This window comes from Numida meleagris, chromosome 2 (assembly GCF_002078875.1).
Source record: "Numida meleagris isolate 19003 breed g44 Domestic line chromosome 2, NumMel1.0, whole genome shotgun sequence".
Classification (NCBI taxonomy): domain Eukaryota; kingdom Metazoa; phylum Chordata; class Aves; order Galliformes; family Numididae; genus Numida; species Numida meleagris.
In genome coordinates this window covers 37,661,214-37,688,520 of record NC_034410.1, presented here as the reverse complement: position 1 = coordinate 37,688,520, position 27,307 = coordinate 37,661,214, and the positions used below count along the sequence as shown (strand labels likewise).

Below are 27,307 nucleotides of genomic sequence, written 5' to 3'. Positions count from 1 at the left end.
GCTGGGTTAGAACTAGATGATCCTTGGGGTCCCTTACAACTCAAGTCATCCTATGATTCTACAAAATTCAGCAAAAATGAATAGCATCTATCATTCCATCAACCACCAGCAAATGAATCCATTAAGAAAATTCGCTGTTTTTTTCTGCAGTTGACAAATGCTCAAGAGAGCCTTTGTAGAAAATGACAATCAGGTGGAAGGAGATGGCAGAAGAAGCAAAGAAGCACAACCACCTCCAGCTAATGGAGAAGGAAATCGCCACTATGCCCCTTTCAGCATTCTGAGGAACTGCACAGTGGTTGAGGCTGGAAAAATCACAAGGCATCCTCAGAGACCAGCAGCCATCTCACGCTAGGACTGACAGGCCCACAGCTCTTGGGATAACAACCAGCAAGGTTTCTAAACGGGGTTGTTTTAGAGAGGCAACCAGCCAGGTCAGAAGCTCTCGTTCTGTTGTCTGTGCAGCCCCTAGTAGCACTACAAAGAAGCAGAGAATTACAAGACAGTGCCTGCCCTCTGCAATTGAGCTCTTGCTTTTTTTTTTATCCTACATTTCGCACGTGCTCCCAAGAGCTGCTGCAAAGGCAACTGTGCTGCTGACTCAAGGAAGACAGACTAAACCCATAGCGCCAGTGGAGCTGCCACTGGAAGCCAAAGGTCCTGAAAAAGAGAGTAAGGCAACTGAAGGCAGAGTAATATGAAAGACCAAGCCAGAAAGGCTTGAATGGGAACAGGAACAGAGTGGAGAAGCACAGAGAAACAGAGGAAGGCAGGGAAAAGAAGAACAGGAGAGGTGGATGAGGAGGATGACATGGAAAGTAGGTATAGCTCATGTAACCAAGGAATGTCCAGAACACAGTTCTCATAGCAAATGCTACACAACTAGCAACACTGGCCTCCTTCTAGCATCCCCTCTGCACACCATCCAGCAACCTGTGGAAGGCACCCTTTGTCTCAGCATTTTGGTGCCAAGGAGATGAGTGCAAAAGAGTTGTTTGGCAAGCACTGAGGCTTCAAATTCCACATGCTTGAATGTGTTCTCCTAATAAAATATATTTATTAACACAGTGCTATTTTTAAATGTGATTTTTAGAAATTGTGTCATCCAAGAGGTACGTTGTGGGGTGGAAGGGTGGAGAGGCAGAGGATGGGAATGGAGGTCCTTTGAGTATTGCTTGCAGAGAAGAAGCTAGTGGGAAATCAGTACTGTGCACACAAGAGATTCGGAGCAGAAACCAAAATCATGGGCAATGATGTTAGTGAAAATACTAGTTATGTAGGCTTATGCAGCAGGGCTACAGTTCTATCAGATATCAAGCAGTCCCAAAACACATCTGGACCAAGCCTGAGTTAAGTGCCAAATGAAGGCAAAAAAACAACACTAAAATTACTGCAAAGCTAGTCATGGTCAGTGAGTTAATGTTTGTGAAATGCCACAGAAGCTCTACATTTTTCTGTCACCTAGAGATATTGTGGCACAAAAAGAAAGTTAAACAAAGAGCTGCATTCACTTCACTCCATTAAAAACACAGAGAACAAAATCAGTTCCAGACATGTGGAAAAGAATCAACCATCTATAACAAGAACAGTAATACAAGTTTTACTTTTCCAAGAGAAAGAAAAAACAACGATGAAGTAAAAGGCAAAAAATCACATGAACCATAAAAGATGTTTTCAACAAGCTGAGTACTATTTTAAAGCCTACAATATAGATTTATTAAAAAAGAAATCAAATACAGCTTACTGAATTTAAAGTTTACATGTCTTAAAGGTTGAAACTGTTTCAAATATATTCTTGTCCTAAAAACTGTCAGTAATAACAGCCTCTATAATGTGTACAATATAGTTAAGAAATATGGATAACAATAAGTTAATGAGTACATCATATTTTCCCTTAAAGATACGCATTAAGGCTGATAATCCATCTGTGCTCTTCACACTCACAATCTCATCCTCCTGGCACACTCTTCACATGCCTCTCCCCTCATGCATTTTACAAGATACACTGGTCAACGCAAGAAAATGTCTTTATGCTTTTATGTTGATTTACGAATACAAAAATAGAAGTTCATTAACATCTGATCTAGTAAAAAGAGATTTTTATCTAGCTATCACGTGCATATATTTTATCCTTCCCTGGTAAAGCAGCTGAAAATCTATTATCTATTACAGGGTGATTTTAGTGTCCTGTTGAACTGCTCCATTCTTATTCTCTTCCAGGCTCAGGAAAAGGGTCTTTTGCTCATAGTTACAAAAATTAGCAATAATCAATCATATACCCAAAGCAGCTCCTTAACACCCCATTTTCTTTTACTTTTGCAGTACCTACTCGCTTTCCTTCTTAGTGAAGCCTCTCTTAATCCTCTTATGGAAATGGAACCCTAAATTTCAAATGCAACTACCTATATGGCCAATGTTTTTCTGGTATCCCCAGAAACAAACAAATCTTATCCTTGAGAACAGAAAAAAGGATATTATGGAAACAACATTTTGGTGGATGTGAGTGTATGTTTTCCTACTTCCTGCTCAGAAGGGAGGAAGGTGAATTGCTACTTACTTTTGCAGACTGCAATAAGATTTCTCATTCACCCTACCAGGCTCTAACAGAATTATCATCTGCATCAATTAAGGTACCTCAGTAATGGTATTTGAAAAGATGTACAGTAATGTTTTATCAAGACATGAAAACATCTGACTTATAAAGAGGAAATGAAAGATTAGTGCAAGAACACGTCCTTTTGTGTCATCTGGAAAACAAGAGGATATGTGCCATAGGCACTTTTGTTGGTAGGTGAAAAATTGTTAGGCGCAAGAAAAAAAAGCATCCTTGGATTGCTTCTCCTCCTAGTCATTGTCCTCCTTCTCTTTTTTATCTGGCATTTCACTGATAAACTTTCCTATTTAACAGAATCACAGAATCACAGGGGTCAGAAGGGACCTCTGAAGAACATCTGGTCCAACTCCCTGCTGAAGAAGGTCCCATAGAGCAGGCTGCAGAGAGAAGAGTGAGCAAACAACCTGCTGTAATATGAGCACTTGGTATAAAAAGCAAGTCTGACTTAGAGATTGCCACCAATTTCTATTGCATCCAAATCAGAACATGTAGAAAAGTATATCTAAGTTTCAGAAAGTGTAAACAGTTCACAGAAGATGGATTACTGTGGAGATAGTTAACATGCAACTCTTATTTTCTCAAATATATCACCATTACGAAGGAAAATCACTAAAAGATGGAGGGTAATGGAGACCAAGGCTGGTGCCCGAAGCCATGCCACAGCCATGGACTGTGAAGTCACCAACCAAAGGGCTGCCAGAGATGAATGTGACCTCACAGACCTTCTTGTATAAACTCGGGCGTCGGCAGAGCCCAGCAGGGACTCGTGCCTGGACTCCAGTCGAGCACAGCTGCGAGACTTGGAGCACTGAACGAGGACTTGGTTGTGTTGTGCTGTGTGGCTGCTGGCAGCAGTTCTTGGTGCCCATCCCACAGCATCGCTTGTGTGCCCCTGGCCCTGCCTGGCTCAGGCAGCTGGGGCTCTGTGGGGTGTGCTTGCAGCAGTGGAGGTGAGCGGTGCAGGGACATGAACCCAGGGTGGCCAGTGGGGAGCAGGGGTGGGAGTTTGCTGCTGAGGGACTGGGACATTGCTGCTGCCTGCTGTAGGTCAGTGAGTGACCGCAGCCTCTCTCTCTTTTGCAGTTTGTGACACCTTCTGCCTGCTGCAGCGCCACTGAGGGGAGCAGCTTCCTGACCTCAGCTCTCCCCAGCCCACCGCTCAGCCCAGGGCCATGGAGGTGCCGTCAGACTGGACCTGCCCCATCTGTGGGCACAGTCAAGGCGATGTTGCCTACACGACCCCCTGTCTCCACCAACTTTGCTATGGCTGTGCGCTCTGGTGGGCAAGGAAAAAGCCAAGTTGTGCCATATGTGGGCACAAGATCTGGACCATCCGATGCTCAGTGAGGTCGGATGACGATTACATTGAGTGCCCTGTCCCGCAGCCCGCAGCGCACTCAGGTTATGGCCTGCAGGGAGAGCAGGAGCCTACAGAGCCAATCCTCCTGCCTCCAGAGTACAGCTTCCCACCTGAGATCTGGGCTGCTTTTTTCCAAGAACACCCACAAGACCTCAGGCCCCTGCTCCAGTGGCTCCAAAAAGAAATCAGGAGCATGACCGTTGATGGGTGGTGGGAGGTGCACGCAAGGCAGAGCATCGTTCTAGGCTTCCTGTGCAAGTATGGGCTCGATGAGGCAGCCTTGCAGCAGGAGCTGCAGCTGAGTTTTAGAGGCCTTACGGGGCGCTTTGTGAGGAGGCTCATCATCATCGCCACAGCCCTGTATGGACCAGAGATCCGCCGGCAGCAGGACCACCAGGACGCCCGTGCTGCGGGAGGGCACGACAGCCCCACAGCCACTCCCAGCCCCGTCACCTTCCGTCAGGAGCCTCCTGCCTCTGGCCCAGGCCACTCCATCAATCTTGCAGGCCCTGGCACTGAGGAGCTCCCCACTGTCCCCCGTGGGGCTCCTGGGCACCCCACCACTGCCACTGTGTCCTCAGAGGAGAAGCCGCAAGAGGAGCTGGGGCAGGTGGAAGCTGTGGGCTCCTCTGCCCAGGGGAGGAACCGCTCGCCTCGGAGGCCCCGGCGCCCCCTGAAGAGGACGGCCCGCGGCAGCCCCCAGGACTCATCCCCACCACGCAAGAGGCCGCCCCAGCAGCAGCACTAGACCAGCACCCACTGGTGGGCAGAGCATGGCTCAGGTGGGCTCGAAGGCCAACATCGACCTCTCTGCTTCTGAGAGAAAATAAAAGTTTAAAAAAAAAAAAAAAAGAAATTGTCTCTGTTATTGACAAAGTAGTTGAGCTTTTTGTTCCTACCCATGCTGGTTTCTCCCTCTTCTCATCCGGGGGAAGCCCACAGAATCATACATTTATTCCCACAGTCAGAAAACAGCCAGTCATGATAGTGCTCATAAAACAAGCGTGGGCCCCAACAAACAAAAGATGGACCTCATGTTTTTCTAATAATAATCCAGTCATCAGAATCTACTCATACTGCAACCTCCAGGCCACAAATAATTAACTTATCTGCAGAAAAGATGCTATCTTTGTTTTGCTGTTGTTTTTGTTGCTGTCGTTTTAAGAAAATAATGAAACCAGATCGACAGAGAACATAAAGCTATAGTCTGATTTGTTTCTTTATGAAGATTTAGCCCTTGGTATTTGCTGGCTAAGTAATAAGGTGGCCAGCAGAACAGTGGCAAGTAGGGAATGCCACGTGTTACACTAAGGGAAAGCAAACAGTTGGAGCAAAGGACCAGAAAAACAGAAAGTAAAGCATCTGTTGGAAGAACAGCCATCAAGCAGGACTGTTCAGCGGCGCTTACTGAATCACAGTGATCACATGAAAGCCAAAGACCACTATTTCTGTGAATCACTTTGGTTTAAGTAAACTCTCTTATAGCAGCTGCAACCTTAATCTGGCTTCTCCCAGCTTGCCCTCTGAGTTACTTCAAAGCATGCCCATTCAGTCTACAAAACCTCTTCAACAAGCACAGTCGCAGAAGGGATTTCTATGATAAGAGCATTCTTTCTTGTAGATATCTCTCCGCCATGGTGCAGTTTTGCCCATGATCATCCCTGGCTCAAAGAAAAAGTCAGGACAATAACACCTACCCATTTCTCTAGCATAAATACATCTTGTCAGCCTGCTTTTTCCTACTGATGAAGAATGAATGTTATATGCTTTTCTTGAGGGAACTTCAAAGTTTTCCACTTGTTTCTACCTTTCCCAAGGTCCCAGATCAACACGCCTGAGAATTCTGCCCTTGGCTTTTATTCTTCATTACCAGAGACTATGTATGCTAAAAGCTTTATAACCTTCTTATATTGTGGTGCCCAAAACTGCAAAGAGAACTTGAGGTGAAGCCATCCCTGCAAATAAAACCATAGCAGCATCTACTAAGTATGAGAGACTCCTAGGTTACCCAGTTGACAAGGCCATCTCAGCACTCAAGATTGCTCTGTGTGGGAGCTCAGAGGTATCTTGGTTATGTCATTCACAGATCTCAGAGAGAACAGATGCCATGAGACAGGGAAAAAGGTGACATTTGGGGAAGACAAAGGAGAGCAGATATCTTACAGCAATGGATTTGAAGCACAATGTGCTTTCAGCAGTGAGGCTAAACTACTGTTGGGAAGCACCTGGCTCTGTCCAGGTCTCAGAAGACACCAGAGCATCTACTAGGCATGTGGAATTTCCTGAGGCAGAAGCTCCTTTTGCCATCTAGGGCAAATAGTACACTGTGGGATGGGTGAGGCTTAAAACCAAGTATTTTGTATCCCCATTTCACAAAGGCACTTTATCAGTCTATCCAGTTGTTCGTTACTTGAACAGTAAGCAGCATTCAAAATAGGAGAACAGAGGATTATAAACAAATTCAAGGATTGTACAGTTCTTGAAGATTTCAAAGGAGTTGAGCCCAAGCGAAAAGCTAGCAAGTTGAAAATCGTAATATATCCTTACTGACACAGTCAGAAAGAGGAAACCAAAGTTTCAGCCTACCTCCTGCCTTAAGCAAACAAGATGCATTTGTAGCACTGTCAGAAACAACTAGCCAGGAAAAAGTCTCAAGCAAAAAGACACTGATTTGAAAGAGAAGTGTTTTTTTTTGGTGACCATGAATAAAATTCATTTCTTTCACAAAAAGGGAAAAGAAAAACCAATTCTGATATGAGCTTGCAGGTCTCCTTAGTACTTGAGCCTTCTAAATGTAGAAAAGGGTTTGCATAAGAAAGAAAAACATGCTGAGGATTTGGTCTATATTCCAAAAGGTCTTTGCAGTCATATAAAATGACCCAGACTTAGTATAGCTTCAAAAGACACACATGGTTAATACTGATTTTATCAAATATCCTAATAAGACACAGGCTAGTATTGCTTTTGAAAGTATTTGCTTAATGAATAACATGTCAAGCAGTGTAAACCTTTACATTTTTGGTTTCCCATCTAAACAGCTTTTAAACAAGGTCAAAAGCAAAGCTATATGTTTGTTTTATCTTATTTTCTACTTTTAAACCTTTAGCAGAAATAAGATTTGTTAGTTTTCAAGCATTTGTGGGTCCTCCTTCATTTTAAACAAGGAAAAACGGTCCTGACATATTACATATGACATAATGGATTTTTGGAAGAATCTTTTGCTGATTAACCATGCAGTGAAATGAAATGCTTAATAGAAAACACTTGGCACAAGCTCCTTGATCAAAATGTCACCTTGAAAATGGCTCTAAGTCATTTGTCACTGTTTACCCATGTTGTATAATACTGGCATCCCATACCAACCAGCTGCAACTGCGACTAGACAGCCCAGGGTGATAGGGAAGTTATGGGTATTATCTTTCTAGATATCCACAGAAAATTAGCAGCTCCCATAGTTTGCAGCGATCTACGAAATACCACGTCAAATGCAATCCTTGTGCAAGCAGTGCCTATCACAGTGCTTTACTATCTTTTCCAAGGTTAAATTTGGGTCACTGTATATGTAAATGTACAGAATCATGCATATGATACCAAGCAAGCATCGTTCAGAGTTTGACCTTTACAGAGTATGTTTTTGTTGTAGTATCTGGAAATTATTTGTAAAAACTGACGTCTGAACAGTGAACACAACTGAGTAGTTATAAATAAAACTAGGTATTTTCACTTGTTTTGCTGCTGTAAAGATGTCTGGGCTCTGGTATTTTAGACAGAACAAGTTTCAACTGAGAAATGACATCAACATTAGTCCACATAGTGCCCCTTCTGATTCCAGACAAAATGAAGATTCCTCAGACAGGCGACACAAATGCCCTCGTAAAGGGTAAAAGTCAAATTCTGCCCTTTTGAAGAAAAATGTTGGTAGCTCTCTGCCTGCTTTGGAAATTGCCATAGACTCTCCACTGATATGGCTGAGAATAAATATGGTTAGTGTTTCACCCCTACAAGTCTTTCCTTATTATTTTTATGTCATTCAGATTGTCTCTGTGTTACCCTGCATTTAAAAAACTATTTATTACCTTCTATCTTTTATAAAAATGATACAAATATTTGTAACACAGGAAACAGATTTTGGTAGAAATCTGACAGTCTGAATTTTTCATCTAGTGTTTATGGCATATGTAACAGATATCAATACATCACAACTTTGCCTAATTCATGTATGCTCATCATGTACCCAGTAATCCCAGACGCCCCAGTAAAACATGATACAGCAAGCAGAGTGGTACCTGACATGCTGCAACCCTTCCGCACTCATTCTGCAGGACTTCACATACCCTTCCTTTCTGCCTTTGTTCTCTGCAGTCCATCTCCACACATTTACTACACCTTTGAAAGAAGCAGCCCCAGTTTCCCCTAAAAACTCAATTGTAATTCACTTGGTAGAGAATGGGACACTGGTGGCAAAGTCAAATGTCCTGCAGAACCTTCTGATGACAATCATGTATCACAAGTTGAATTTACAAGATAGTCTGAACATTACACCGTGGTGCAACACAGAAATATCCTTGATGTCTTCTTTAGTAAAAGCAAAGACTGTATTTCTACATGCATGAGTAGCTTGGTTCCATTAACAATATTATTTAGAATATTTAATATTTCTTAAAGACAGATTTCTAGATCTGTAAACTGAGGACTTCTGGTGCTACGAGCCTTATCAAAATGCTAATTCCATTTTGCATGCGTGATTGCATTTGCAGTATGAGTTGGACCATTTGGACAGTACTTTATGGTGCTTTCTCCTTCCTACAGCCCCAGGAGCAACGTGGGTGTATGGGAGGCTCTTAGTGATACATGTTGACACCCACTCACACAGTGATTTAATAAGGCTGGAGTAGTCTTTCTCTCTCCCTGACTAGGTATATAGCAGGGGTGGAGGTGGGGAAACCCTAACAGTTCCATCATTACAGCACTAGCATTAACCTTTAGGTAACTGGTACCATAATTTAGGCCATTCAGCTCGGAACAGTTGCATGGAAACAAGAAGAGAAGGATGTTAATGTGTATCTCTGGATTTATCCACGCAATACTGTGAAACAAACGTGTGCCATGGACCAGTCATGCCTTCATCAACAGCCTCTGGTGCTCGTGTTGTGCCACTTGAATGGTTGGGAAAATCCTCCACTCTCAGCAGCTCTGCTGGTGTTTCTGCACTGTACGTAAGACACTGGAGAACAAAGCAGTCCAAAGCTACAGAGGGGCACAATCTCACACAAACCCACACACAACATGCACCCCCTCATCTACATCATTTTGTTACTGGCAATGAGCAGAGGACATCTCCCCCTTCCATCTGCAGCTTCCTCCTCCCAGAAGGCTAAAGCTACTTCTGGAGGAAAAAATAGCCTACTCCTCAAAAAAAAAAAAAAAAAAAAAAAAATAGTACATGCCAAGGACTTATTCCTTTCCTCAAAGCTTAAGCTTTAAGAGAAGATAACCTACATTGGATCTGTACAGGCTGGATCTTTGGGCTAAGGCGAACTGGATAAAATTCTGCAAGACCAAGTGTTGGGCCCTGCACTTTGGTCACAACAACCTCACGCAGTGCTACAGACGTGGGGCAGAGTGGCTGGAAGACTGTACAGAGGAAAAGGATCTGGGGTGTCGGTCAACACTTGGCTGAGCATGAGCCAGCAGTGTGCCCAGGTGGCCAAGAAGGCCAATGGCATCCTGGCTTGTATCAGAAATAGAGCAGCCAGCAGGAGCAGGGAGGTGATTTTCCCCCTGCACTCAGCTCTGATGAGGCCGCACCTCAAGTACTGCATTCAGTTTTGGTCCCCTCACTGTAAGAAAGATATTGAGACCCTGGAGTGTATCCAGAGAAGGGCAACAAAGCTGCTGAGAAGACAGGAGCACAAGTCTTATGGGGAGCGGCTGAGGAAATTGGGATTGTTCAGTCTGGAGAAGAGGAGGCTCAGGGGAGACCTTACTGCTCTCTACAACTCGCTGAAAGGAGGTTGTGGCAAGGTGGGGGGTCAGCCTCTTCTTCCAAATAACAATGATAGGACAAGAGGGAAGGCCTAAGCTGCGCCAGGGGAGGTTCAGATTGGATATTAGGAAGAATTTCTTCTTCAAAAGAGTGGTCATGCAGGAACAGGCTGCCTAGGGAGGTGGTTGAGTCACCGTCCCTGGAAGCGTTCAAGAAACATGCAGATGTGGTACTAAGGAACATGGTTTAGTGGGCAACATTGGTGGTAGGTGGACAGTTGGACTAGATGATCTTAGAGGTCTTTTCCAACCTTAATGATCCTATGGTTCTACGATTCTACGTATTTTTGTGTGCTATAGCCCAACACATGCAACAAAGCACTCATGGATTTGCAGGACCATGTAGGAGATGCTAGAATACAGATTCCAATTACCATCTTTGCAAGAAAATTGTGTTATTAATGCCCATTCACAAAACACAAGAAGCTGTGCCCCTGCAGCTGACTCCAGGAGGCTGCACTGCAACCTCATTCCTCTGCTGGCCAGGAAAGCCCGCCTTTCATTTATAAACTATTTATTTTTTGACCTGTGCATACCCAATTGCTCTTGTGCAAACACTGTCCTCTGGGTTTAGCTAATTCCTTCCGCATCCAGCAGCCTTCCCCTCTGGCGTACTTAGTGCATGCTGTATCACTGCTCAGCCTTCATTTTGCTAGACTAAACAAGCCAAGCTCTTTCAGTCTTCCCCCTTAATGTCTGCTTCTAGCTGACACCCCTTCTCCTATTGCACAACACACTCGCAGTCTTGTACTGCACAAAATTTAGATTGTTCCAGTTTTAATGTGTGGAAAGTGCTGAGCACTCACAACTTTTCACTTTTGTTTTAAAGATAAATAAATAAATAAGTTACTACCACTAGATCACGCATTTGCAAAAGTCTGTTACCAAATTATACACTTAAAACAACCTAACCTAGTGAAGATACGCTATACATACATAAATTATTCTATGGACCATTTGCTTCTACAGTGAAATGTAAAGCGTTTGCTATTCTGGAATAGAAACTAGTATTCACCGCAAGTTTTTTGATTAAAGAATCTGCTTAAGACAGTGTATTTTGCTGTATAATAGAGCAAAATCAAATGTTCGTATTATGTTGCCTCTGTATAGCAAAGCTCATCTAACACACCTTGCACAATTAATTATTTTTATTTGCACATCTCTAGATTGTCCATGTTACTGCCTGGAATTACAAAACAACTTTTTTTTTTAATAAATAAAAGTTACAGAGTGTAGATTCTCCACATTTTCTGCCTCAAAATGCATATTAAGTTTAATGTGGAAAAGATGATCATTCAGAATATAACTCATTTTTTCTGCCAATTCTTGTAGTGTACTGTTCTGGTTAAAGAGACAGCACACAAAACCCCTAGCTGCACAACAGGAAAGAAATACAGGGGATTTGACATGTGATACACAAGTCAGAGTCCCTAAAGAAAGAGCTCCTGCATTCCCGTGTAAGTCTATTTAAGCTTACTTCCTTCACTCACTCCTTTTCAAGAGAAGGTCAAGACAACTCTCCTACACTTCTCCCCTGGCAGACAAGGAGATGAAAACACCTACAATAAACTGGTTCTGTTGCCCAGACCTCTGTCATCTTTGCCATCCATGGGACGTACCACAGAATGCCATTCCTCACATGGATTCTGAGCAGTACCTGGCTCTCACATATTGCTACCATTTCTTCTTTCTGTCTTCTCCTCCCCTCCTGCTGTTTGTCTGGGAAGCCAATCCGAAGGAAGATAGTGAGATTAGAGCCATCTGGTCTGGAGCTGGCACAAACACATTGCCAGCTTCTCTCACTACAGGACCTGAGGTCTTCACCAGTGATCACCCATTTCTCTGAAATCAGTTGCACATGTCAGATTTACACTGTCTCTGAGCACGTGTGGACCCAAGCTATGCCTCACAACCGGTTTCATACATGAGCTATTCACCTGAGAGAAATGGTTCCAGCTACTTCTTCTCCAGGTTAAACAATCCCAGCTCCCTCAGCCTCATCCTCATGGCCTCCTCTGGACCCCCTCTAACAGATCCATATCCTTCTTGTACAAGAGATCCCAGAACTGCTCACTTTCCTTGGTCTCATTGCCAGAAAAGCATAAAAACTAATTTTTAGCTTTATGTAAAACATTTTTCTTGTTTTTAACTCCCAAATAGATCTCGTTTGGAAAAAGTATTTAAGGAACCTGAGTGACACAGAGTCCCTTCACTGGCAGAGCCTCAGCAACAACAGCAGGTGGTTGCAGACGCACCCTGGGCTCCTCTCCTGGTGAACAGTCTCAGTAGGCTTTGTCCCTAATATGCATTCACTTTCATCTGATCCCAAAAGCAACAGCAGTGCAAGAAAAAAACATCCACCAAGGTAGGAATTCCTCCACTTCCCTTGTGAGCTGCAGCACGCAAAGTGAAACGTGGACTTGCTAAGCCCTGGAATGAACGACGGCATGCCCGCTGCCCACTGTGCCTGCAGAAGGAAATGCCGATGGCAACTGGCACCAGGCACCCCTGTGTGCATTTATCTCAACTGCACTTCCTTGCTGAATGAGAAGGAAAAAACATCACAAATCTTTTGTGACTGTTCTTCCTCAACAGTTGATGGACTTTTTAACCGAAATTTTCCCAGTCGTGCTCTAACAATAACACAGTTGGTTACTCCAGTAGATATTTTCACTGCATATCATCTCCTCTTTAAAAAACAAGCAAACAAAAAAAACTGTCCAAGGAGTTTGTCCTGAAAAAATAAACTTGTGTAATTCACACAGAGCAGACTGCACTGTGAAAACATTCTTGTTCTACTCAGGAATGTGGAACTGTTTAACTCCATGTACGCACAGCGCTCCACATCCTGGAAAAGACCCAGCCAGGTCTTGGAGGTGAGTGCCCAACCAGCCTGAAATAAGAGAAGTACGCAGAGAAGTAACATAACCACCAAGCTCTCATCTGCACCACGAAGCTGCGAGCAATTCCTGTCTATGCATACTACATTGCACTGGTTTTATTTTCCTCAGCTCAATGTGATGGAAAAATGCACTGATCTCATTAGAACCATCTCCAAATGTGAAGGCAAAATGTGTAACAATTGTGGAGCGTGAGAATTTGGGAAATCTCAGTGTTTACCTTATAAAATCTTGTTGATATTGTGTCAGAAAGGTGCGGAAGAGCTGCTGCCTGGCTTCAGCAAATTCAGCCCAGGTCAGCAGAGCAGTGACACAGCTCCCCACGGTCCTGGGGGCTGAAGAGCTGCTGGGACAGGGAGCCAGGACAGATGTCATCCAGTCAACAGAATCTTCAGAGGGAAAGTGTCCCTTGGGGGAATACGACTGGCACTGGGGCAGGCAGAAAGACCAGGGCAGGCTCCAGCAGCAGAAGGTGCCAAGTTAAGAAAAACTGAACATTTGGCCAGAATATTCTATACCAGTGAAGGCACACAAATGTACATTTTGTAATAAGGTTTCTATAAATATCACGGAAAACTGTGGAAAAATCTTGCTCCATTTCAGAAAGTCTGACTGAACACACAAATACTGCACAAGCATTCGATGATTCTATGATTCTAAGGATCTGTATCATTTCTTAAACAAATGGTCTTATGTTTAATGCAAGCAAAACAACACTGCACTCATTTTTATTATTTCACATTTATTCTGCATAGTATGAAGGTCTTTGTCTACTGGCCTAAATACTGTAACCATATTCAGATACACAAGGACTTTTCTCATCCTTTGAGAAATCTTGGGCTCTGAAGTTTCTCTTCCATCAAAAGAGGCCTATTTTATATTATATAATTAATATATATATTATTATTATTACTATTATATATAGATGCAATTTTTTTCTACACTCATCTAGAAGAGTAAACTTAGAACACCTTGAGCTTATTAAAATGAAAATCATGCCAGCAGAGACATTTTGTTACAGACATGCAAAAACACGATACATGGATAGATAGATAGACACACAGAGAATATGTCATCAGACTTCACTAAGCAGGTATTTGACACTACTTGCCTTTGGGAGGGTCTCATTAAGACTTCAAAATTGTAAGTACGTGCAGAGGCTTTTAACTGTTATTTATTCTACATGCATTTACTGAGGTTTGTTAGATACACACTAATAACCACAAACAGAGTGAAAAGAAGTTATGTGCCCTAACCTGAACAGTTAGAAGTTGGATTTCTAGTCCTGAGCTAGTCAACCAAAGTTCTTTACATATCAAGTAGGTTCATGGTATCAACCTGTCTAGACAGGCATCTAAGGCCGGTCAGGTCAAGGACCCTCAAAGTGCTCAGTGCATACTTTTTAGAGGTGTCTATCTAAAACTAGGTGAGACAAATCCGAGCATCCATGTAAGTCTTTTCAGAAGTGCAGGAAAGGTTCTTTTTGACCCACCAAGTCCTGCAGACCGTGCCTGAGAGTCACTTCTGACTTCCTGAAGCACGGTGCCCACAGCTCCCAAGGCATCTCTTGGCCCATTCCTCCTCCTGAAATGCCAGAGCTAAGGCCTGAATACGCATCAGATGTGCACCATTAGCAATGACGTTTCCTGCATTTACAGCACATAAACTTGTTCCTATAACAGCTCTCGCCATTCTCAGTCATTTGGCTCGCGCTCAGCGATGTAACCCAGTGTGAAAGAAACCCCTTTTTCTTTGGCCTCAACAATGTGCCCAATTGTGAGCAAAGTGACTGTTTTCCCCTGTGGAGCTGGTTAGCAGTGATATTTTATTTAAAATTCTTGTGGATGCTTATGGGCTGAAGTAACTGCGATGTGAAAACCAGATGCCCAAGGCAGAGGAAAGATTCAAAGGGCTTTCAGGAATGGAGAGAATCACAACTTGGCTTCAGAGCCTGAGCTATTCCTACCCATCCTACCCCCATGGCAGGTCCCAACAATGGGCAAGGCTCTACAGGGTTGTGTGTGTGAGCACGCAATAAAACTCAGCCATGTTCTTCGCACAGAACGGGTCTGTGCTCAAATGCAGGTCAAGAAAGGGGATGAGGCAAGGTGGCAATTGCTGCTCCTGCTGTCCGCCACGTGCCAGCACTGCCACCTTGTTCACATGGCAGGAGCTCTGTGACCCTTCCCAGAGTCCTGCACAGGTCTCAGCTGAGGTGACTTTGTCACACTGTGGGTTTCATTGCGCAGTAAGAGACAGCTGTACAGCAGCCATAAAAGGCAGCTAACAGTTCAGAGAGCAGCGTACCTCATGAAACCATCACAGATCTGAGTCATTATGCGAGAGCAATTGGAGGGATGATGCTTAGTTTTAAAAGTTATGGAGTATCTATATTGAAGCTAATGCAGGCCACTAAACCAGAGCTACACACATTATTATGCTGCACTGGTATCAAAAAGACCTTAAGCTCGGCATCAACGAGGAGATAATTTTCTCAGCATGCTTTCCAACTACTCTTTTTTTGCTCAATACATATGTCTTACCAACTTTAAGAAGTCAAGGAAACTTCGATGCCACAGTTAAATGAAAGGTAACACCCCTACCTTTGTTACCATCAAAATCATAGGACTAATTAAACTATAATAGGGAGCTAGGTCCCCCAAACTGCAGTGAGGCAGCAAAACAGCCCCGCAGCTATTGACACAATTTCTGCCTCCCTCAGAAGTGCAACCACAGCTGGATTGGGATTTTCTGTGTGTGCTGGTACGACTGATCTACTTACAAAACTGATTGAGACATAAGAAATAAGTAAATTGAAACAGCTCAGCTATAAAACAGCGTCCAATTACATGTCAAAACCAGCCTGAATGTTTTTGGGTGCGTAAAAATTTTGAGTATGTGTTTTTTGCAACTATAGGTGTTTCAGTTTTGCCAAAGTAATTTGGAAGTCTTTTCAAAGTCTTCCTGCGTGGCTGCCAATGGATGTGCTTACTCACAGAAAAAGCTGGTAATAAATGGCAAAACAGCATCAAACTCCTACCTACAGAAAATGCCAGTGAAATCTTATTTAAATGGAGAGATAACTTGTCTGCAACTACTCTAAAAGACCTCTTGTACTTTGATCATGTTTATTTTAATACTTGAAGCTGTAAATATATCAACAGGAGCTCCTCATTCACTTTTACCATGGGTATAATGAATGCATATTTGCCTTTAGTTTCTTTCTTTCAGCTTTACCCAAGCACTCTTAAGAAAATGAATGCAGAGTTACTTCAGGATAACATCCCCAAAATGCATTATTTCTTTTTCTCTTTCCGATGCATAACAAAATGTGATCTTTACTAAAAAAAATTATTATAAGCAAACTGCTGAAAGCTAGTCTTTTATAATCTGCTGTCTTATTTTGACTGCAGGAAAAGGTGTTGTCAGCTCTGTGAAAGTACTTAGATGTACAGTCATTTATGTTCCTTTAACAGTTTCCTTGGAATATGTTTTTAAAAACAGCACATCTGTCTTCATATTTCTTTTTTTTTTCCCCTATATTTTTAGCTTTGTTTCCTCATTTTTAGAGATGCGCTTTAATCAGATAAAAATTCAAGTATTCTGTCCATGTTACAACTCGTATTAATTTCTTCTCTCACCTAATAAGACCTTCTTCCTTTTTGAGGTCAGAGAGTTGAAGAGTTGAGCCTTGAGCCGAGGAAAAGAGAGTTTAAGTCAGGACACTGCTGGCTGTGAGTGTCCACAAGCAAGTGCTTCTGGTGACACTGAAGCAAGCAGAACACCCACTTACAGTAATATTCCCAGCAGTACCATCCCTTATGACATCCATCCATCTTCCTGACATTTAGTAGGAGATGACACTACTAAACCTGGATGTAAACAGTAGCAAGGTGCATGCAAAAGTATAATTTATATTGGCCTTCAAATGGGATAAAAATGAAGAGCTGAAAAATTTATCTTACAAGTACATGCAGCTTATGGTAATAAGGACCAGCAAAGATGCACTTCAGGATGTGCCTGTGCAAATCACAGCCTCGTGACACTCCTTCCCACCTTTAAAAGCGCTCTATAACCCCCTCCAGATTTATCTTCAAATATATGCATACTTATAAATTCAACTACTCTAAATAAGGCTGCAACAAAAACAGAAACAGTCCCCTCAGCAGCCTCTCGCAGACACGGCAGGGCTATGCATTTCTCTGTAAGGAGGCCCTTCTCTAATATGAGCTTCATCCGATCACTGTCATTGTTCTAGATAATGGATTACCTACACATACATTTTCAAGTGTAATGACACTCTTGCTTATTAAAGACCTCTCAGCTGAAGGGGCAGAATATTATGAACTGGCCAATCCATTCATTTTCTTGAATATGTTATTCAGTATTTTATGCTAAACCAGCAATACACCATCCATTTTAGTACAATGATCCTTATGTTCAATAAAACTGAAGTGCTGGATCATAAATCATTACAGTCATTTATTTTACATTAGACACATTAGCCACTATATTCCATAATCTATTACAATAAGGTGGATTTAAATGTACCCCAAGGAACTGCAATAATAACTTGAGAACCAAATATAGCAATTATGGATAAAATATGCTTAACCTAAAACTGCACTAGCTGAATAGACTGCTGTGAACTTTAAATAAAATTTAGGGAGGATGATAACTGTCCTGGAATAAACAAGCAACAGAGGAAAATGAGAGGCTCCTCTCTATACTTCAGATAGCTTAATGTGCCCTACTTATGGGGGAGAGGGCGTTATGCTTATATGCCAGTGACTATTAAAATATTATTATTCCATTATTACTGGTAATATTACCTTCCTATCGTGTAAATTTCCTGTATTTTCCCAGTGTTTACATGCTACTTACACTTTTAAATAGTGCTCTTCATGGCTGGCTGGCTGGCTGGCTAGCCAATCTGGGTGCCTTAAATATTCTCCAGAATCTTTCCAGCCTTTTTTCTGCATTTTTGGTGAAGTTTGCACAATTCATCCAAAACTTTCTGGTGCCTTTTCAGCTTTGGGCTCACCAATGACCATGGGAAAAGCCTCTTTGTCTCTTCACTTCTACAGACATGATGTCTCCACACATGCCACTGGCAACTTCCTGACTCCCAACCAAGAAGAAAATCCCGAAGAATTGAAAACACAATTAAGCATTGTTCAGAATCAATGCTCTCCAAGCATTAGAAGTAACAGCGTGCTGAAGCACATGGTTGTTTTTAGCAGGAGGACACAGCACCACAGACCACTGATTCTCTGCAAAACGGGGCCGATCCTGTGTCCAGCTCAGGAGAAGTAGGGTACAAGGGGCCATCAGACATCACCTGCATGAAACACTGAGGTATGTTATGCCCAAATTTCACAAGTGCTTCTTTGTATTCATAAAGCCATGCTGCTTACTTCATAAATTCCGTTACTCTCCATGTGTTTTCCTGGTTTTACTGCCTGTAACATAAATTACACTCAGAACTAGATGCCACTGGAGTAGCTGCTCTTACCTATTACTTTTAATTCTCTATAACACTCAGTTTCTCTGTGATGCTTCCAAAATAATTAGTATTAACTTACATTTCTTAATTAATTTCCTAGGGGGCATAATAGCCGCCTCTGCAGATGCGTACACTGGATCTTCCATTTTCCAATTATTCTGTTACACGAGCTTTATCTGGAGGTCTGTTTACATCATTTTCTTTACTTCCTTAGTGACTTTTTTTTTCCATGGAGGCCAGATATGAAGGCTAGACACTGAGTTTAGTCATTTGCACAGTTTCTGAAAGCCATCCTGCTGGCTTCGCTGGAGGTTGAGGGGCAAAGTGGCACGATCCCCAGCTGCCACTCCAGTGCCTTGCACAAAACTTTGCGGAAATAAAGGAAAACGTCCAGGTTATTTGCGACAATTTCAACATGAAATTTTGCTTTACCTCAAAAGCATGAAATACATTCAGAAAAATAGTGGGCATCTGAAGTGAGTAAAGATGGAAGCCTGTTTTCCATTGATGTTTCCATATTTTACTTTATAGCACAAAAGCTATAGCATTAAAGGGCAGGATGAATTCAAGAAATCTCACTTCTGGTTTAAATGTTCTTCCTACTTCCCAATAGACCAGATATGCTCCACCTGACCAATTTACTTTTATTTAGAAGCCTCTGACTGACAAAAGTTACAATGACACCACCAAGAAAAGAACAATGTAATGATCGTGCTTTGGAAGAGAAAGTAAATATTTTGTGAACGTTGAACAAATAATCCCATTTTTCTAAACACATAGCAAAAATCTGTATATATTAAAGGAAGAATTCAAATCCCAGCAATAATCTTTCACCACAGGGGTCAGGCAGAGCTCTCTAACAAGCAGCCGAGAGTGCAAAGGACATGAAACGCTCTCCTTGCCTGCTCTTGCCTTGCTCCCTATGCCTCTTGTGTTCAGCCACATGTGTGATACAGGAGCAGAAAGGAGAAACGAAAGGTGTGCATCTAACCAAGTCACTGCAAATTTCTGTCTAAAGTAGGACAGAAGCCTCAGAGGCAAACTGCAGATGAACTTGAATTTCTTCCCCATCTTTGCTGCGCTCTGCCCCCCTGTCAGGGCTGCAGCTAGCAAGTCACGTCTGCGAGCTGCCAGCACGCCGAAAGCAGTCCGAGCGTGATGTGCTCCCCTCAAGTGTCACGCTCACACTTACACTGCTGGTAGGCTCAGGAGCGGCAAGGTCTCTATCTTTCCATAATTCAATGAGAGACAGAAGTTGCCCTTTCTGCTGCAGCAGAACCATTTTTCCTAGCTGGACCAGTCTGTAGGCAGTGAGACTTAATACCCATATCTTATGTTGCAGAAAAGCTACTCTGTGTAACTTCTGAAATGTCTGAAGGCAGCTAATTGCAACATTTTTCTGTTTTCAGAGTCCAAGAAATTACAACAATGTAGTAACATAAGCAGGAGAACACAATAACTAATTAAGTGTAACCTGTATCTGACATCCTCAAAGTGCATTTTTTTTTTTTTCCCAGAGCTGGCATTAAAATAGACAATGGCGCACAGTGAGGACCTCTGATCGCTCCTGAGTCATGGCAGCCACTGCAGAGTCCTGCCAAGAAAAACATTGTTCTGGTCTGGGTACATTCACAGAACACAAGCTGATCGAGTGGTGCTCTCCCTCTTTCTTATCCCTCCCTGGGAGAACAAATGGAAGAGGGAGATGAAAGCAATCACAATAAAAACCAGTCACAACCTGCTTTGATCAAAGGCAGACAAAGTGTGCGTTGTCCGTGGGCCAGGGCTGCCCACACTAAGTAAGGATGAGGCCGCTCGGTGGTCTGGTTGCCACAATGGCAAGGAGAGGCAAGCATGTCTCCATGCTGGCTCTCAGGCAGGCCCCTGGCCCTGATGAGCCTCACACCCTGCTAGCCATGCCTTGTGCCATGCACATGCCTGCTCAGCTGCTGCTACCCCACTCAAGCCCGTTGCCAAGCTGCAGGCTGGAGAGAAGCCTGCCCGCAGCGAGGTGTGAGAAGGCAGACATACAGCCCGAGGCACCACAGTAGGGGTGGTACTAAGAAAAGGCTCCACAATATTAATTGCATGCAAGAATACCAAAGCATTTAGCAAGAGAGCTTACTAGTGGGAAGTATTGATCGTATTTATGTACACAACATTGTATATTTTGCAGTGGTTTAACCCGGCAGGTAGCTAAGCACCATACAGTTGATTGCTCACCTTCCTCCCCCTCGGTGGGATGGGGGAGAAAATCAAAAAAAAGCCCAACAAAATAGAACTCTTGAATTGAGATAAAAACTATTTACTAAGACAGAACAAGAAGAAAGAATATATTAGTAATGACAATAGCATATGTGTGTATGTACATATATATATAAAAAACAAGTGATGCACAAGCAGTTGCTCACCACCCACTGATGCCCAGCCAGTACCCAAGCAATGGCTGCTTCCCAGGCCAACACCCCACAGTTTTTCAAGGTTTTTTTTTTTTTGTTTGTTTGTTTGTTTGTTGCATGATGTCATATCCCTTTGGCTAGTTTAGGTCAGTTGTCCAGCTTCTGTTCCCTCCCAGCTCCTTGAGCTCCCTCAGTCCCTCTCACTGGTAGGACACTATGAGAAGCTGAGAAACTGAAATGGCCTTGACTCTGTACAACACTGCTCAGCAACAGCTAAAACACTGGTGTGTTAACAACGTTGCTTTCCTCTTAAAGCCAAAACATAGCATCATACCTGACACTATGAAAAAAAGAAATGAATTCTGTCCCAGCTTAAACCAGGACAATTTTAAAACAGAGATGTAAGCTCTTCAGGTTGGAAGCTCTCCCAAGAGTCACGACTGGAAGCCAAGACGCCTGAGCAGCCTTATCTACCAGGTAAAGTTGCCAAGACACCTGAAATGCTCCCAGATCCTTACAGTGGGAGAAGGTTTCTGCATTAAACATTCCTCAGAGTGCACAGGAACGTTCAGGATCTATACAAGCTCCACCCCAAAGCCTAAAATTCTCAGGACCCTCAAAAGAAAGCAAACACTGGGAGTTTTTCCATAAAGTATGCAGTGAAAAAACATCTTCTGACTTTTTAGAGATAGAAATGTCCTCTAGCAACTCCGTTCCTCTCTTCCAGTGCCTCAGATGAGCCTTTTACCCTCCCGAAGTATCCACAGGGACTTTAATCAGTGTGCAAGCTATAGAAGAATGGTGGGAAAGGCAAAGAGGCCCCAATGCCCAGCCCCTCTCCCCAGTGCTCTCCGCACCCAGGCCCTCTCCTCCGCCTTCCCAGAGAAACAGCCTATTGATCAAATTTAAAGAGTAACTTCCTGCGAGCCTGGCTGGCAAACAAACCTGTGGAAAAGTAAATACGTTTATCACCCAGATTTCCTCTGCCCCTCTTTAAATAAGGAAGTGCTCAACGGCTTTCCTGAGTAAGATCCATACTGCACTGAATGATGATAAATACGCTATCCCGAGCTTAGTTGAGTGACTACAGCCACACGCAATATAGAGTTACAGGGTTTTGGGGTGAAATGCAAAAGAAAGAGTTCCTCTGTGAAGAAGCTCTCACTCAGAAGCGTGCATGAGCCCAACACAGACTGAAGAGAGGGGGCAGTGCATAGAGATGGACGTGTCCTTCAGAGCTGATGGAGGCAGCAGGGCCGCAGGAGCCCCGTCCCTGTTCCCAGCACCCCTCCCAAGGGGAAGGTCCTCTTTTAAAGACACTGAAGCGCAATTTAGACATGTTAGAAGCAGGAAATAGCCAAGGGTTCGAAATCACCTGAGCCACGAATTTGACCTTAAATTTTCCAACCTGACGTTAGCACAACATCAGTGCCTTTAAAGTCTCTATTAGGAAAGGGTAAAAATGGCCAGAGAAGTCAGGGTCATCTCTGGGAATTTATACTAGAAATGTTTGCTGTATTGCAGATCAAAATAGCATTTTGACTCATTGATCCCCTGAATGCCATAAAATCTGAAGCGAGATCCTTGTGCTTAGCAGTGGGAAAAATGAGTTTCTTTGATCGCCTATCGTCACACAAAGAGGGAATAAAAGAAAGAAAAAGAAAGAAAAAGAAAGGAAGTGTAAAGCTCAAGATGAGTGTAAACACAAGCAAGCAATTAAAAAAGATAAATGGACTTCAATTTACCAAAAAGAAAAAAAATGTAAACCTCCGCCCTGGTAGCATGTTTAGCCCTTAATCAAGTATTATTACTACCGCATGCAAATGATGGGATGGCAGAGCATTCCTTCAAATCGTGTTTTCATTAAAGATTCGGCTTTTTCCAGAATAATAGTAAATGACACGTGAACTTCATATGAACTATAGGTCATGAAAGGATTTAGTATTGGCATTTTTAATCTAAAAAGTCTGTGCCAGAAAATCAATATGTTTCAGTTGCAGCATTCGAATGCAATTTTCTTCACGTAACAGGGCACTTTCTTTCACTCTTTCCCTCCCTCCCTCCCTTTCTCTCCCCGTCTTTTTTAAAATAATGAATAATCCCCAGTTTTTCCAAGAAACAAGCCAGCGTATCAGCAGGTAACGACATCAATAACGCATCGCATGTAAACAGAAAATGAACAAAAAAATCATTCACGGCCCTTTTCAAAACCGGCGTGCTTTTCATCAGCGCTATTACAGGTTCCATTCACATTATCGGATCGCGCCGCGCTGCATAACCAAGGTGCTGACAAGCCCTGATTACCCAATAACTCCCGCGCTCCTCTCGGGCAGGTTCACCGAGAGGACAGGAACGCGCGGCCTTCCTGCGGGGCAGGCCGCCCGCCAGCCTCCCTCCGGCCCCGCCAACCCAGCCCTCCTGCTCCTGCGCACCGCGGCCGCCCTGCCGCTTCCTGAGAGGGACCCAGGGCTTTTCCCAGCTTTATTCTCGATTGTTTGGGGTAACAATTTATTGTACGTGGAGGAGGGGGCAACGTAAACATTTTAAACTCCTTTCATAACGCTGTGAGGAGGCTGCTAAGTCATCTCCACAGTAAATCTGTTGTCGGCTCCTTCCCCTGCTGCACGGCCAACAAAGCTGTCGCTCACCAAGTCCGGCCTGGAAAACGACTGCAGCGCCTCGTACACTGTGCAGCTCACCTTTTGTTTTCCTCTTTGCACTCCTCTTGCAAGAAGGATGGCTTAAAAATGATTTTAAAAAGCAGTTTCAGGCAGTCCAAAGTGTTTTTCACCTTTGGACTCGGCCCCATTCCGACCAGAGGCCAGGCAGAGGACTTGCTGGGCGCTCGCTCCCTCTAGCAATGGGGCCAGAGCACTAATGAGAAGCAGCCGCCCAAGTTGGCAGCCAGATGTGCAGGCAGGGCTGCACCAAAAGGGAGCTGGAGCCATTAGGACTGGGATCTGAGGCAGGCTAATTCCCCCACCATGTCACTTTCCTAATTCCTTGCAGGCAACTCCTTTTCCCTTCCCTAACAAGTACACACATATCAAAGGCAATCAAGCAAAATAAACATTTGCAACAAATTTATTTTTGGTAGCGATTTATACTAAACTTACTGCGGTTTCTCCTTGACTAATCAGTTTTTAGCCTTCCTCTATATGTCCCCTGAGTAAAACATCTGCTTCAGTATCACTCAGAATCCCGAGCTGTGGGTGTAATATTACCCACATTTCTCTAATTAACTTCTAATGACACGATTTATCTGCACATTTTTCTTATTACTTTTATTATTTTAAAGCCAGAGCAGAATTCTACTTTTACCTGGGCCTGCCACACACGCGGCCAGGCTCCTCCAGCCAGCACCAGCATCCCTCACAGCAGGACCAGGTGTGGGTGCACCCCAGCATCATGCCATGGGCTGTTCTCCGGCCAAGCCCTTTGGGATCGCAGGAGAGATGAGGTGCCTTCTTCCCACCTCTGCCTAATGTACCAAGCCCAGACCTCCTCCTAGCACGGACATCAGAGAGATGGAAGTAAGAGGTGGCTTCTGGAGCACTGGAGTTATTCACACATGACTACTGCACTTACTCATCGCTATGGATGAGTTATTATAACAAGACTTTTAAATGGCAAAATAGTCCAACCTATCTGCAGTTGTGACAGTTCGCTTTTTAATGTATCAAAATAAGGACTTTGTACTTGGTATCTCCTAAAACTGGAACAGAAAGTGCTCTCCTACACAAACTGAAAACAACCAAAAGCTTGACCATTCTTCCAAGCAGAGGATTTGCTGTTGTCCAAGGATGCACATGTGACTAATTTCAACTGAGAACGCACTACTTTCAGGACTATTTTCCACACTAGCGGCAGCAAGCTTCACTTTAAATTTTTCTGCATCCACCACCATAAAAGCCACTGGAAAGCAAATGGTGTCACACAACAAAAAACTGTGCAAACCCAACCTCGCTTTTTCCTTAGATGACCATGGCCGCCTCTAAAAATACTTCTGTATTTGAAAAACTCTATTACAGTAACTTAGATTACAGAAATAATTTTTGATATTATAAATACATTTAAAAAGTAGGACGAACAAGATGCATATGGGACCATCAAAATAATCCTCAATAATATATGCTAAGATAGGTCACTTATAGAAAAAAGCTTTGTTTGACCTGTAACTACAGTGGTCTGTTATATTAAAAAAAAAAAAAAAAAGGTGATTATCTGAGCTGCTAGAAAACATAACAGCAATGGCAATGAATTACTCTCACCTGTTCAGTGTGGAATAGACTTGAAATTTATGTTATGGATTTGCTGATATTTGGCTGAGTGAATAACCTATGAGAATCTTAGGGCTTCCCAGCAAAACACACTAAGTACATAACTCTTCACTTCATTGTTAATTTAGTCATGGATTTTTGTTTTAGTTACTTCTGGTTTATCTGAAGAAAATATATTAAAATTCTACCTTGTTTTATCTGTCCAATACTATATTCCTAGTTAAACAATAATTGCTATTGAGCAAATGTTCCAAGGAATACTAAACTTGACTCCGAACTGCAGCCTGTGGCTGGCCACAGTAGCATACTGCAGCTTTACAAAATCTCAGTGCATGAGAAGAACAGACCAAAAGTGAACTGCTGCATTTTTGCAGTTCAGTCTCTCACTCTCAGTCTAAGACTCAACACTCATGTCTTCAGCATGCATGTTATAAAATCATCTCTCAAAATTAACTGTATTCTTCAGTTCTCCAGCAGCTCTTGTTCCAATGCCTACCTTAATGGAGACTTTATATAACAGTCTCCAATCAATCTTAATGAAAAGACACGTCACCATCCCCCTCCATCCATCACTTTGTTTGTAGCACATTAAAGTAACTCCAGTGGCCCTACAGTTACTGAACAGTACATTTTTTTAATTTTCAGAGAAACCTTCTTCCTTAATTGTGCTGAACAAATCGTGATGACATTTTTTAATGGACACTTGGGGACAGTTCATAAAAACTCTACGCACCATTCAAATAAAGGTTTTCATAGAACTTAATCAGATAAAGGTGAAATTAATCTTTTTTGAAAAAGCTATTATCCTATACACTAAGGAAGCCTTTCTCCAGTCTGACTAAACATTACTAATCTGTTATATCACCTCCTGGATAGATAAGTCAAGATAAAGTGGAAAAAAGCAATCTGCAGTGTAAAGCCAGGCCTGTGTCAGGCAAGAATAAACAACCATTGGCCCATATTCAAAGTTCTTACTGAAGTCCATGAACGCCATAATCACAGAAAACGATAGTGGGATTGGCTGTGGCACTGAATTTATTTTTCAATTTATGTATTATTTTTATTGCCATCAGATCATAATAAGTCTTTACATCAGGGAAGTCTTTATAATCAGAAGACTTTATTAAGAAGTATTGTTGCTTTGCTGCACTGACCGGCTTGCAGGCAATGCAATGCCGTTGCCACTCTGGTATATAACTGGGAGATTTAATGTCACCCAGACAACCTTTGTCTTCTAAATAAATATTGGTATCAGATATTACCAATACTAATTTCTATGCTCTCAAAGTGAAGATTACTTCCTTCTCTCAGCAATAACAGGCGACTAACCTGTACTATTGCAGGAAACTTTCAATGGTCATGTGAAAGGCAACTTTAAATTACTCTGAGGAGGGTTGTTTTTCCTCCCCCAGGTATACACTGGAATGCAAGACAAGAAAGGATTTTCTTCACATTCCCAGAAAAAGAAAAAGAAAAGATATTCAGAGAAACATGGTTCAAAACATGCTTTACAGGAAAAATGTTGAAAATAAACTCTGGACAGAAAGAACCTGGGTCTGCAGTGCTGAGGAGGCTCCACATTAGAATAGTGCAGAAGCACTCCAGACACCAGGAGAGGTGACATCCACTGAGATGGCTTCAGGCAGACCTGTTGTGCAAATGTTCCTAAATCTGCAACTTTCTCAAGTCCCACTGCACGCCCGTGTACAAAACGTGCAATTTGCTTCCTGTGTCCCACTGATGTTGAGATACATCTCTAGCTGGGCAGACAGCCCTTCCTAAACTCTCACCCAAACACAAAAGGCAGCCCTCAAGCAGCTCAGTATTCCCTTTTGAGGCAACAGCAACACATGCAGCTGTTTGCAGGACTGAATGTTGTTGCAAAAGACTTTTTTTCATGAATTAGTCCCTTAGGAAAATGTTCACCCCAAAGCAAACTGCTGTCAGCATGAGATAGATGAAAACTGTAATATTCAGTGCGCAGCAATATGCAGAGAGCAACGGCGTTAGCACACTGCGCTGAATTGCCCAGTAATTGTACAGCAAAACTTTTCTTTTCAAGCACAAAAGATTTTGTAGACTGTGTGACAAACAAAATCAAGCAAGTGTTTACATAGGAAAACCAGCACTCTTGTAGCTACACAAATAAATAATATTCTTTTTTCTTTGAAGAAAGAGCATATGCTCAACACTCCTTTGTCCT

At 42.8% G+C, this 27,307-nt stretch overlaps 2 protein-coding genes across 4 annotated transcripts in view; one reads left to right on the top strand and one right to left on the bottom strand.

Moving 5' to 3' along the window:
* RARB (retinoic acid receptor beta) overlaps window positions 1–27,307 on the bottom strand; it is a 326,955-nt gene that overhangs the window by 119,532 nt on the left and 180,116 nt on the right. The gene's annotated exons all lie outside the window — the stretch shown is intronic.
* Window positions 3,368–4,774, top strand: LOC110393127. The gene is made up of 2 exons (XM_021385653.1): window positions 3,368–3,564; window positions 3,698–4,774. Exon 2 carries the CDS (start codon window positions 3,787–3,789, stop codon window positions 4,720–4,722), a length of 936 nt encoding a protein of 311 aa, XP_021241328.1. The 5' UTR covers window positions 3,368–3,564; window positions 3,698–3,786; the 3' UTR covers window positions 4,723–4,774.

Bases quoted from the DNA above. Each gene is read 5' to 3' on its own strand.
- LOC110393127 (XM_021385653.1), top strand. From the start codon at position 3,787: ATGGAGGTGCCGTCAGACTGGACCTGCCCCATCTGTGGGCACAGTCAA.